This window comes from Podarcis pityusensis (assembly GCF_964106645.2).
Source record: "Podarcis pityusensis genome assembly, chromosome: 11".
Lineage (NCBI taxonomy): Eukaryota > Metazoa > Chordata > Lepidosauria > Squamata > Lacertidae > Podarcis > Podarcis pityusensis.
The window spans coordinates 7,212,361-7,225,961 of record NC_138036.1 but is presented as its reverse complement, the minus strand read 5'-3'; the positions used below and the strand labels follow the sequence as shown (position 1 = coordinate 7,225,961).

The window sequence follows — 13,601 nt, the reverse complement described above, 5'->3', positions numbered from 1 at the left end:
TTCCACCCATTGGTTGCAGGATCATATCCACAGAAGATCATTTCCTGAACCTTTGGACCACCTGCCTCAAAGAGCTCAAAGGGCTCTTTGGCTACCCTCCCAAACCCGGGAAAACCATGTACCTGTGCACCCTTGCATGCCCTGCACCCTAGGGACCTCCCACATTTCCGGAGTTTGTACCCTTTTGTGCACCTGTGCAGCTTTTGCACATGACTGGGAACCTTAGCACACTGCGCCTGTGCTTTTCCAGCATTCCCACCACCCTCCAGAGGTGACTCCAGAACAAAGAGATTGTTCTGCCCCCTTTTCACGTTGGCCACTTGTTTCCCCCCTCTGAAAATGGAACAGGTGTCATTTTCAAAGCAATGTATCCCTGCTTCATTAGAGCTGATACAGATAACAAACAACAATTCAGACCCGGCACAACGTAGACCTCTAGCTCCTCCTGTAAAGGAGAAAAAAACATGTTAGCCACAGCAGAAACAGATTTTCTCATTCCGTCTGCTAACATCACAGTTGTGTCCTGTTGAAACAGCCCTGCAGTTCCGCATTTTGCCAGCAGGCTCGCTTAGCAGGTGCTGACCAACAGCAGTATTCAAAACCCAGCGCGTCACCGTGTCCTGGCTGGAGTTGTTCTTCACAGTTGCCATAGAAGCAGTGATAAGAAAACAACCCTCCCCAGCGTCTGAGCCACGTCTTTCCCTTGCGTTCCCACGCTGGCCTCCTCTCCGAGACTGACTCCCATGGGAACTCAGCTGGTTGACCTTGGGACCTTCCTGCCCAGCTGTCTCCGCTCTCCATGGGCAGCAACGACGAACTCCAGTGGAAAAACACTGCCCGGGGCTCCTCCCAGCTGGCCTCCTTCTCCTTCTTCCGGAAAAGCACTCCTTGCCAGCTCCGCCCCCTCTGGCCTGGCTCCCACTGCGGCTTTCTGGGAACCTGCTTTGTTGACATTCCACTCCAGCACGCACAGTGGACAAGCCTTTACACTTGCCTTTGGAATCCTTCGCCCCCCCGATCTGCTCACCAACGCTCCTTGAGGCTAAAGCATCAGGAACAGGGGCACCAGCCATCTCTAGGCTTTTCTCAATACTTCTTCAGGGCTCTGGCCTCCTGCTGAAGCTTCACAGCACATCCCAGGCAGCCCTTGCTGACTTTTCGCCCTTGCCCAACGTCTTAGAGTGAGCTGTTCAATCGGAACGTCCTCCAAGACCTGGCTGTCTGCCATCGTCTTCCCGGGGCCCCAAGCTTACTCACCAGCTTATCCGGCACCCGTTTCCAGCTGCTCTCTTAGCTCCGCAGCTACTCCTTTGCCTCCTAGCAACAGGCAAAAACTCCGCTGCGTTCTCTGCCTTAGACCGCAGACTTCAAACGCATTCCGGCAGCCTCAAAGCGTTCCTGTGACAGTTTTTACGATCGGTGATTAAGGGTCCATAACCTGTGGAATTGATTTATTGGCGTGACCCCGCTAATTGATTTACGGTCCACAATTAGCTCTTTATGCCCGGCGCGCTTCCTCCGAGCTGCGCCACTCAGCTCCGTCTCCAGTAGCTCTCCAGTCACGCCTCAGCAGAGTTGAACACAGCAGCGAAAACTGTCACGTAGCTTCACTTAGCTTCAGACAAACACACACAGAGACCAGGTTTGTCCATTTCAGTTTCTTTATTCCGACATTCCCCAGGAATCTCCTGGGCTCACCGCAGCCATGACTAAACTGCGACCTCTTCCCTCAGAGACCAAGAGGGGAACAGAGTAAACGAAACTCCTCCCAGATCCTCCCAGCTTCGAAAGCTGACGTCAGAATGTTGAGGCATCATGGGAACTTCTTAACCAGTTAAGTTCCAAACCCAACAGTTTAGTCATTTAGTCATGTCCGACTCTTCGTGACCCCTTGGACCAGAGCACGCCAGGCACTCCTGTCTTCCCCTTCCTCCCGCAGCTTGGTCAAACTCATGCTGGTAGCTTCGAGAACACTGTCCAACCATCTCTGTCGTCCCCTTCTCCTTGTGCCCTCCATCTTTCCCAACACCAGGGTCTTTTCCAGGGAGTCTTCTCTTCTCATGAGGTGGCCAAAGTATTGGAGCCTCAGCTTCAGGATCTGACCTTCCAGTGAGCACTCAGGTCTGATTTCCTTCAGAATGGATAGGTTTGATCTTCTTGCAGTCCATGGGACTCTCAAGAGTCTCCTCCAGCACCATAATTCAAAAGCATCAATTCTTCGGCGATCAGCCTTCTTTATGGTCCAGCTCCTACTTCCATATATCACTACTGGGAAAACCACAGCTTTAACAATACGGACCTTTGTAGGCAAGGTGATGTCTCAGATTTTTAAGATGCCACTTTTTAAGATGCTGTTGCCAATTACAGAAGCACAATTCTCAATTTGTTCCTGTAGCAATTTCATGACACATTGTGCAAGGAATTTCAGTTGCCACGAAGTTGCAAAATATTATGCTGCAAATGTGAATGTCCAGCCATGTATGTTTACCTGTTAAGGAATTATGTTAAGGAATTACCTGCAACAATCAGAATCTAAGCATCAGTCTAATCCACCATCCTATTTTCAGGAGTAGTCTTCAAGTTGCCTTTGGGAAGCCCACATAAAGGGTGTGGAGACCCAGATCATTATGTCCATAGCATTTGTTATTCAGGGATAGGATGCATATGTCCATAGAGACATGCAAATGGATTTCCAGAATGGTGTACAGTGTTCTGGATTTGGAATATAGATAAGAGTGAATGCGCTCTTTTTGGGCAAAGCAACCCTCCACCCCTTGAAGAAATATTCTTAATAGGGTTATTTGGATCCTTTGTATCAGATTTAATGGGGGGGGGGATTAACACATTTGATTAGAATGGAAGAAAGAAATCAAAGATGGGATGAATTCACAGTAGATTGGTTGCATTTTTAAAAACATTCTAGTGATTCATATCAAAATACGCAATTTTGCAGAAAGTTATATTTAATTAGAGTATATCAAAAAGAGGAAGATCTAGTTTTTATGTAATCCATGTTGTAGTAAGAATGGATCAACTTTTGTTTTTATGTCATTTAGATGGTTGCAATTTTTCTTATATTTCTTTATATTAAAAAAGAAGAAAGGGAGAATGCTTTTTTGTGCAAATTAATGCTGATTGGGGAACATATGGGACAGGTCTTCTCAATGGTGGTCCCACAGTTGCCCCTTGTACAGTTCAGGGATTTATTTATTCATTGCACTCGTCACCTTTTAGCCTCTCAGAAGGGCTTACATAAACATCCAGTGGCCAGTGATGGTTTTGGTTGTTATACCTTGAGAAAGAACACCAACTCTTCTCCTTCCCACACCCAGATTAGATCCTGTGACAATATCTAGGCCAGGAGGAGAGGACAGTTATTCCTCAGACAGCTGCCTTCTTAGCTGTTAGAATCCTCACAGCTTTTAAACATCCCTCAAAAAATCAAAAGTTTTGAGTTACTTTCAGCTGTAAATAATAATCAATTTCTGATTATTAAACGGCTATATTATTACTGGTTTTAAATCACGTAATTCCTGATGGTTTCATTGGATTTTTTATTTTTATTTTTTAAAAAATGAACATTGAGCCGGATTGCGGGATATATGTTTTTTAACTGCTATTTAAAATGATGGTCTTTCATTGAATTGTATTTTACTGAATTTTGTAACTGCTTTTTGCTTGCTCTCCCTGCTCTGCAAGCCATATCGGGAGGGCTTTGCCCAGAAAGGCAGCCTGAAAACATTAAAATAAAATAGAATAAATAAACTGTTCAAGCCAATGCTGCTTTTTAAAAAATGAAATGCACAAAATGCTTTGGGATCCTCACTGCTTTTGCCTCCTAGACACCAGAGCTTTGTGATCTTCTAAACAATCACAGCTACCGACTTTGGGGATGCTCTGGGGTTGAAATCCCTGTTGCGTTCCCTTCACTTTTAGAAAATGTATCAAGTGTGCTCGTGGGCAGCCAGGTGGGAGTTCATGCCTTAACTTTCTGATGGACTTCTCTGCAGTTTGTGATGATTCTTCTCCTGCCCATTGATTTCCTATCAGAAAGACTTGGCGCAATAACCGTGTGCATATATATAATAAATGATGGCTACCAAAAGGCTGAACGACGCGCGCTTTGTGAGCACTCCATGCTACCTGGATTTTTATTGATTGCAAGGGGGCGGGTTGTGCTACAAGGGACAGCAATAAAGCTAAGAAGACAGATGAGATGCATTTTGAATGATGTGAGTAGGCAGCGACAGTCTTGTATATTCATAGTCTTGCCCTGCTGGCATCTGAGGCCTGCAGAGGGATGAATGAATGGTAGGTTCTCCACGATGATAGAATGGACTGTACCACACCAGCTGCAGGGGTGATTGGAATTTCTGTGCATTTGGAAAAATGGTGAAATTAACTAATACAGTGGTACCTTGGTTCTCAAACTTAATCCGTTCCGGAAGTTGGTTCCAAAACCAAAGCATTCCAAAACCAAGGGGCGCTTTCCCATAGAAAGTAATGCAAAATGGATTAATCCGTTCCAGTCAACCCCTAAAACATCAATTTAACATGGATTTTACTATCTAACGAGACCATTGATCCATAAAATGCAAGTAATAAACAATATAATGCAGTCACACAATCAATCAGTAGCTGAAGTGGGTTCCACATAGTCGCAAAAACAAACAAAAAAAAGGGCCACAAAAACGCAAAATAAATAGCAAGAACAGACAGACCTCAGTGTAACACTCAAAAGAGAAGTCTGGCACTCAAAACGGAGCACGTTCAGCTTCTGTAAAAAGTTCACAAACTGGAACACTTCCAGGTTTGCAATGTTTGGGTTCCAAGTTGTTTGAGAACCAAGGTACCACTGTATTTTAGTTAAGGGAAGGTAGACAAGTCAATAATATGCTTAGCTGAATCTAAGAACATAAGAAGAATGCTTCTGAATTAGGCCAAAGGCCCATGTATTCCAACATCAGGAAACAAAGTCCTTGAAAAATAAACTATACAGTGGTACCTTGGGTTACAGACGCTTCAGGTTGCAGACGCTTCAGGTTACAGACTCCGCTAACCCGGAAGGAGTACCTTGGGTTAAGAACTTTGCTTCAGGATGAGAACAGAAATTGTGTGGCCACAGCGGGAGGCCCCATTAGCTAAAGTGGTATCTCAGGTTAAGAATAGTTTCAGGTTAAGAACGGACCTCCAGAATGAATTAAGTTCTTAACCCGAGGTACCACTGTACTTGCTCTTCTCTGTGACATCTGTTGAAGGCAAGATTTCTGCATCAGTCTGTTTTTAAGGTTTTTAATTTATTATCGTTACAGTAACAATCCAAAACTATTAATAAAATGCAGAACTGGTGCTTTCCCCAATGCCATGTGATGTTTGTTCTGCTAATGCAGAGAATCCAGCGTGACAGTACCTACACTTTGGAACTCCCTGCGTAGGTGGCTTTTGGTGTTGACTCTGTCCTCTGTGAACCTTTTGCCCCTAACAGATTACCTGAGTGAATAGGGGTTGGCAGGGGTTGGGGAGAAGGTTCCTCACCTGTACTCTGGGACCTGTGTAAGTTCTCAATCCTAGAGAAATTATTCCCCCACCTCTATTTTCTTTTTTTTTTTAAAGCAATTTATTAGGTTTTACAATAAAAATAAACATAATAAGCAATATGACATTGATCTTAACATATTTTCACATTTTCTTTGGACTTCCTCACATCTCCCGCTCCCACTTTCATCGTTGTAACATTTTGTCAGCAATTTATCATCTTATTTAAATTCTTATATCCCTTCTATATTTCATAATCTTATAATTCTCAGAAGGAGCTAAATTTCACAGTCTTACTTATTTTCTTAAAAACTTCTAAATTTAGTGGTGCTCAGTTATTTTGATCTAGCATCTTATTTAGCATTCACTCAAATTACAATACTTTTGTAAATAGTTCTTAAATTTCTTCCAGTCCTCCTCAATCCTCTCTTCTCCCAGGTCACGGATTCTGCCGGTCATTTCAGCCAGTTCCATGTAGTCTATCAGTTGTATCTGCCATTCTTCCAGTGTGGGTAGATCTTGAGTTTTCCAATGTTTTGCGAGAAGTATCCTTGCTGCTGTTGTTGCATACATAAAAAATGTCTGGTCCTTCTTTGCCACCCCTTGGCCGACAATACCCAAAAGGAAAGCCTCTGGTTTATTAGTGAAGGTATATTTAAATACCTTTTTCAGTTCATTATAAATCATTTCCCAGAACGCCTTCACTTTAGGGCAAGTCCACCAGAGGTGGAAGAACGTTCCCTCACACTCTTTGCATTTCCAACACTTATTATCAGACAGGTGGTAAATTTTGGCAAGTTTGACTGGGGTCATATACCATCTATAAATCATTTTCATTACATTTTCTTTCAGAGCGTTACATGCAGTAAATTTCAATCCATTACTCCACAACCTCTCCCAGTCCTCAAACATGATATTGTGCCCAATGTCCTGTGCCCACCTTATCATAGCCGATTTAACCGTTTCGTCTTGTGTATTCCATTTCAACAGCAAGTTATACATCCTTGAAAGTACCTTAATCTTCGGTTCTAGCAATTCTGTTTCTAATTTCGATTTCTCCACCTGGAACCCTAGTTTCTCCCCACCTCTATTTTCTGGTAGAAACTGGATTGCAAACATTCTGGCCCCCTTGTCTTCCTGACCATTTAGAACATCCATGGCTATTCCACATCATCATACCCATCAGTCAGTTGAGCCAATCAGCTCCAGAGGTTGCATAACATCACTAGTCTAGTATACAGTATTGTGGGTTACTGAAAACAGGAGTGAGAAGCATTAGGCTGAAGATTTTGTCTGCAACTTTCTTTCATTTCCAGTCTGGACAACTTATGGATATTCATGAAATATGTATGTGTGCTGGTCACTTTATAATAATAATAATTTATTATTTATACCCTGCCCATCTGCTGGGTTTCCCCAGCCCCTCTGGGCAGCTGCCAACCAAATATTAAAAACAATACAGCATCAGACATTAAAAACTTCCCTAAACAGGGCCGCCTTCAGTTGTCTTTTAAAAATAAAATAGTTGTTTATTGCCTTGACATCTGCTGGGAGGGCGTTCCACAGGGCAGTCGTCACTACCGAGAAGGCCCTCTGCCTGGTTCCCTGTAACTTCACTTCTTGCAGTGAGGGAACTGCCAGAAGGCCCTCGGTGCTGGACCTCAATATCCGGGCTGGATGATGGGGGTGGAGACGCTCCTTCAGGTATACAGGATCAAGGCTGTTTAGGACGTTAAAGGTCAGCACCAACACTTTGAATTGTGCTTGGAAACATACTGGGAGCCAATGAAGATCTTTCAGGACCAGTGTTATATGGTCTCGGCAGCCACTTCCAGTCACCAGTCTAGCTGCTGCATTCTGGATTAATTGCAGTTTCCGAGTCACCTTCAAAGGCAGCCCCAAGTAGAGTGCATTTCAGTAGTCCAAGTGGGAGATAACTAGAGCATGCACTGTAGGAAAACAAATGTGTACAATAACAAATATATTAACGAAGTGCAGAGCTGAGGAGGGAATATAACTCACTTCTTATCAAGGTCAAGGTGTGAGTCAGGAATTTTTTAAAAAATCTGCCATTGAGATTTTCAAAAAAACTCTGTTATGTACTGAGTTGACATGAACTGTCGGCCCACAAGGGGTGCCTGTTATGGGGAAGCAGAGTCGTTGTTCCCCAGCCCCTCTGCAAAAGGGTTCTCACAGCCCTACACGAGACACATCCAGGGGTAGTAAGAATGAAGGCCCTTGCCAGGAGTTATGTGTGGTGGCCGGGGATCGATGGAGAGATAGAGGCCTGGGTCAAACACTGCCAGGCCTGCCAAGAATCCCGCCCAGATCCCCCAAGGGCCCCAGTCCAGTCCTGGGAGTCCGCCCGAGCACCATGGTCACGCCTGCATGTGGATTTCGCTGGCCCCTTTCAGGGGAAAACATTCTTCATAGTGGTGGACTCCTACACCAAATGGCTGGAAGTCGCACTGGTACCGTCCACTTCCACGTCCGCAGCCATCCGGGTACTACGCAGGCTGTTTGCAACCCACGGGCTCCCTGACACTCTCGTCTCAGACAACGGGACTGCATTTACGTCAGGAGAATTCCAAACCTTCACAGCGCAGAACGCCATCCGCCACATCCGTTCGGCGCCGTTCCACCCTGCCACCAATGGCCAAGCAGAACGCATGGTGCGGACCACCAAGGACACCCTTCGCCGCATGACGCAAGGGGACTGGGAGTACCGCCTTGCCACATTCCTTCTAGCACAGCACAGCACCCCCAGCTCAACGACTGGCCGGAGCCCCGCTGAACTACTAATGGGTCGGCGCCTTGCAATCAGATTGGACCGCCTTCACCCCGATAGAGCTCAGGATGAGATAGTGGTGGGGGAAGGCAGGAACCCCCGGACCTTCGAGGCCCAGGACCCAGTGTACGCAAAGAATTTTGGGGCAGGCCCAGCATGGGTACCCGCCACAATCACCAGGGTCACTGGCCCCGTGTCGTACGAGGTGCTAACGGATGGGGGGCAATGCTGGCGCCGCCACTGCGACCAGATACGGCGACGATTCCCGGGAGAAAACCAGGAGGAGGACAGGTCAGAGGAGTCCCAAGGGAACAGCGGGGCAGTGAGGCCCATAGAGCAGGAGGGGCCAGCAGGAGAGGCAGAATCAGTAAATACAGAGAGGACCCGTGAGGCCGAAAGGACACCGGAACCAGAACCACGACTGAGCGAGCCGGTTGCACCAGACCAAACAGCCGCATCACAGCCAGCATCCTTGGAACACGAGCCAGAACCCGGAGCCCGGACCAGGGAACACCCCAGGCCACAACGCACACGTAGGCCGCCGGCATACCTTGAGGACTATGAATGCGACCTCCCGGGCAGGACTGGAACTTAGAGGGGAGGGGTGTTATGTACTGAGTTGAATAGGATCCAAACTGTAGCAGTCTGATTGGTCCTAGAACAATAGGATCCAAAATGCAGCAGTCTGATTGGTCCTAGAACAATGCAGCAGTATGATTGGTTGGCAGGAACCACCCAATCCTGCTCCAGATAGAAGTGAATCCACAACCTGATTGGCTTACAGTAGAATTCCAGAATTAGCCAATCATGTGCAGCCCATTGTGTAAATAATGTATATAAAGCAGATACTGTGAGGGGACATTTATTCATTCCTCCTCACCACTATGAGCTGAATAAAGAGCATGAAATCACTTTGCGACTCTGAGTATATTTCAAACTCCATCCCTGCATAGGGCTGCACTCTGTTTTTCAGTTATTCAGAAATGCAAACTACTTGGTTTTGGTTTTTCTGAGCTGCGTATCACAGCTGCTAATCATTGACTCATCATTTCCATCTCTTTCTGTTTCCCCAGCGATGACAATGCAGTTTATCAGCCACCGGTTCCCCGACTACCATGATCCCACCATAGGTAAGTTAAACCCTCTTTCTTACACCAGCACTTTGGGCCGTGGAGCAATGAGAAATTGGGCTTCTAACTGCTGAAAAGGTTTCTCATTGATTGCATCCCCTTTATCCAAGTGACTCATTAATTAACCAATTAAATGGAAATACATTTGCATATAAATCGGCACCTGAATATCATTTCCATGTTCGAAATTCTGAAGGGAGCACAAGATTGCCTGCAGCATGATAAACCAAAGCTACTACATGTGGTTTGAAGAAATGGCTCCCTTTAGGATTTCCTTGTTGTTTAGTACATCATGAACACACTGGAAATAAAATAGCCTTGAAAAATAGGGGAAGGGGACCGTGATCATGACCATGCTAGCATATTGGTACCCAGTGTTTTTTGAACTCAACTTTTAGTTGATTAATCTGCTAATGATGCAAATGAAAAGCTATAGCCCTGGTTGAAATGATTCATGGCCATTGTGTTAGAATTAACTGCACAGTCCCTTTATGTATGAGCAGAGGCATATCTAAGCTCCCTTGCACTCTTCAAAGCCATGGGCCAGAAACTTTAAAAGCTTGCTTTTCAACACCTTTTGTGCTCCAAACCAGATTTCTCCACAAAGGCACCCAGCTGTCCAGGGCAGTAGAGGAGCAGTCCAAGGAGCGTGTTAGCGGATGGGCTCCTAGTCACTCTGAGCCAAAGTGGAAAGGCACAATTTTTGTGTACCTCCCAGGCCTGCATCCTTGGCAGGGACAAACCCGGCCAACCCCTGGGTATGCTGCTGTGTGTGACTCAGACTCCATGCTCTTCCTTCTCAGCTTAGACCTTATTTTAGGGTCCTGCCAGGGAGCTGTATATAACCCAGTTAAGTAAAGCAGTTTGTTACCAACACCTGTGTGCAGCCTGAATACTGGAAAGGTTCAATAGGCAAGGTTTCCAATGTGAACTTTGTGAAACCTTCAAAAATTCAAAATGGCAGTTACTTGGCCGGGGATTTCGGGAATGCCTAGCAGTAAAATTAGCTTTCAAGTTGGTGTTTCAGAATCCAGCGTTTTTGTGTTTATCAAGGGGAGGCAGGCATTTTAGGCCTGTGGGCACATTTGGATTGTTGAGCGAGTACTATTGGCACCACCTGCTCTGGCAATTTCTCTCCCTCTTCCCCTCAGATTTGCTCCCCCTCAAACAGAAAAGGAGCTAGAGCACATCCATGCAAACACTTCCCATTTCCTAAGGACCTATGTAAAAGTCATATCTAGAAGAAGCCTTGAAAAGCACATAGGGATTAAAGAGGAAGTTGGAAAGGGTGACTCTCTTGCCACTTCCTTCTTCAGCTCTATGTACTTTTCAAAGGAGAACAGGGTAACCACGCTCACCACCTCTTGCATGACCCAAGAGGCAATGGTGTGGTGCGTCAGAGACTTTGTCGGCACCAGGGGAAGACTTCAATTACACCACTGAGCCCATGGGCTCCTTGAGGGCAACCTCTGATGTATCTACTAAGTGTGAACTGCCAGCAAAAAGGATGAAACTTCTGTATACATACTAGCTCACAGTTTGACCAACAGAAACACTGCAAGTCATTCATAAAAGACTGAATGAAACGGTTTGGAATAGTCCTTCTCTGAGTATCTGAATCTCTTTTTAAAGCCCGTTGACTTTTTAAAGCCCGTTGGCAAAAACATTTTTTTATTTAAAGCTTGGTCAAGGTCAAGTGGGGAGGAAGCTTATAATTTTTCATGTAAACAATCTAGATCCTACACCTAAGAAAGCTGAATTTTCCAGCCTGTGTGTAATGTCAGCACTGAGAATTTAACTTCCATTCCATAACAGAAACTGTTTTTCTTTCTTTCGTAAGTCATTAATTTATTCAGGCCAGGAGTTGTTGAGAGCACCAGAGCCCCATCCCCAAGCTTCCAAATATATATTTGCAACCATAATAAGGACTAGAAACCTGCTTGTTTGTTATGATTCTCAGGAAGATGAATCCTGAGCCATTTCCCGTATTGTGTCTCCTTTCCCGCTCTGTACTCCTCTAGAAATGTGATATGTTTTTCCAGCCTTCCCCACAATGCTATCAAGGAAAGGCCAGACCAAATTGTAACCCTGTGTCTTTTGAGTCCTCTGAATTATTGGTTTGCAATTGCTGCTGCAACAGCATTCTGTGGCAACAGCAACATCGGATGTCACTGTCCATCAGGTCCTTTTGCTTGATCCCAAAGATGGTGGGCATTGTTATAAATTCCTAGTATCACCTTTAAAAGGGAAGAGTGAGTAATGACCCCAGAGGTACCCTTCTGGATGTCCACAGGGCACATTCATCACTTTGGATTAACATTGCTGAGCATTCGGTGCTGACAGATGGCTGAGAGCAAACATTTATCTGGCTATAAAAGGAGATGGCTTTAAGAGAATGAAAGACAGAAGTTTGCTGCACTCCGTTTTCTTTGAGCTTTAACCATTTCCTCATCTTTCACACTTCAGATCTGCAGGAAAGAAAGGCTCATTGAGAACAGAACACCCAGACAACTGGTGGGGTGTGGGGTGGAGATTTTGCTTTTGCACTAGTTGACAGAAAAGTAGAGAGGCTAAGACAACCCCCTTAAGCTAGTTTGGGGCTCAGGACCGCAATGCCTCAAGGACCACCTCTCTCCATATGAACCTACCTGGATCCTGTGAACATCCTCTGAGGCCCTTCTTCATGTGCTCACTCCACAAGGAGTCTGGAGGGTGGCAACACAGGAATGGGCCTTTTCTGTGGTGGCTCCCCATTTGTGGAATGCTCTCACCAGAGAGGCTTTCTTGTCACCTTCATTATACACCTTTAGGTGCCAGGCGAAATCGTTCTGCTACAACCAGGCCTTGGGCTGATTAACATCCTATAACCTTTCAAATGTGTTTGTGGGATGGTGTGAAAGGAAGGGAGTTGTTGCGTGTGGTGCTTGTTATGTATTTTGTGCTTTTATCTTGTATTTTTGTGTTGCGAATCTCCTTGAGATCTACAGATGAAGGGCAGCATACAAATTTAATAATAATAATAATAATAATAATAATAATACTGAAAATGTTTAGTTAATTGGTTAGCACAGAGTTTAAAACTTAGATTAAAACGTCATTGGGGCAGCATTCATGATGCAAAGGCCTCTTGATGTAAAATCATTTTAACCTGACATCTAAATTTTGGCAAGGATGTTGACTGTAGTTCCATAAAGTTGGGTCCACTAGGCTGGAGTCACAACTCTCATTGACACAAGTAATGTTTCTAGGCCATGGAGGACCAGTATTAGATCTCCCCCAGATGATCTTAGTGATCAGTTGGAACATACAGGGCAAGGTGGTCTTTAAGATACCCTGGGCCTAAGTTGTCCAGCAGCCTTGACACTGGTACAAGAACCATGAACATGACCCAGTATCAGATGGGAAGCCAGTGCAGGTTATTTAACACTACTGGTGGTTGTTCCCATCACCAGTCTAGCCAGGGCATTCTGCAGTAGCTGAAGCTTCCAGACCAGACCCCAGGGCAGCCCCACATAACGTGTATTTCAGTAGTCCAGGCTATGCATGAGTTAATGTGATCAGGTTGTCCCTGTCAAGGAGCTGTTGTTTACTTTAGGTGACTACATGAATTTGTCCTGGGGTTAATCTCTGTGTTTGCTTCCAGATTCTGGGCTCTGCCTGCAACTATTCCAAATATTCCTAGGCTCTGCTTCTAGGCTCATAGCAAATTGCTGAAAAATCCTCCAGTTCCACCCCTAGATCTGATATAGGGCTCAGGCTGTCCATCCCAGCACCTGCCCAGATACCAGAATTTTGTATGAGACGACAGCCTAATCTTAAAGCGTTTTCCCCACAAAGAAGAAATATGTTGACTTCTGTACATTTATTTTAGCATATTTTTTCAGATCAGTGTATTTTCAGAAAGCAATTCAGATTGGTGGTGTTTGTTTATTTTTAGTTTTGCATTGCCAAAAACATGACTAATGCTTCCATCTACTGGTCCCCAGTTGCCTGCCTGCCTGCCTGTCTGCCTGTCTCTCAAATATAACCATTGAGCCAACTCTCTGTAGCAAAACATCCGAAATTTGGGATCACAGACAAAAATCTGTGATTGGAATTATGCAAAGCAGGCTCATTTGCATAAGCTTCCTTTGCATGTTCTCTCCAAT

General features: G+C 45.1%; 1 protein-coding gene across 2 annotated transcripts in view; it reads left to right on the top strand.

Annotated features, from left to right (window-relative positions):
• The window catches only part of RIT2 (Ras like without CAAX 2), a 259,864-nt gene that overhangs the window by 58,214 nt on the left and 188,049 nt on the right, over positions 1–13,601 (top strand). For both annotated transcript variants that reach the window (XM_080973684.1, XM_080973683.1), the window contains exon 2: positions 9,397–9,453. In XM_080973684.1, the coding sequence (XP_080829810.1) occupies positions 9,397–9,453 (57 nt within the window). The remainder of the gene's footprint in view (positions 1–9,396; positions 9,454–13,601) is intronic.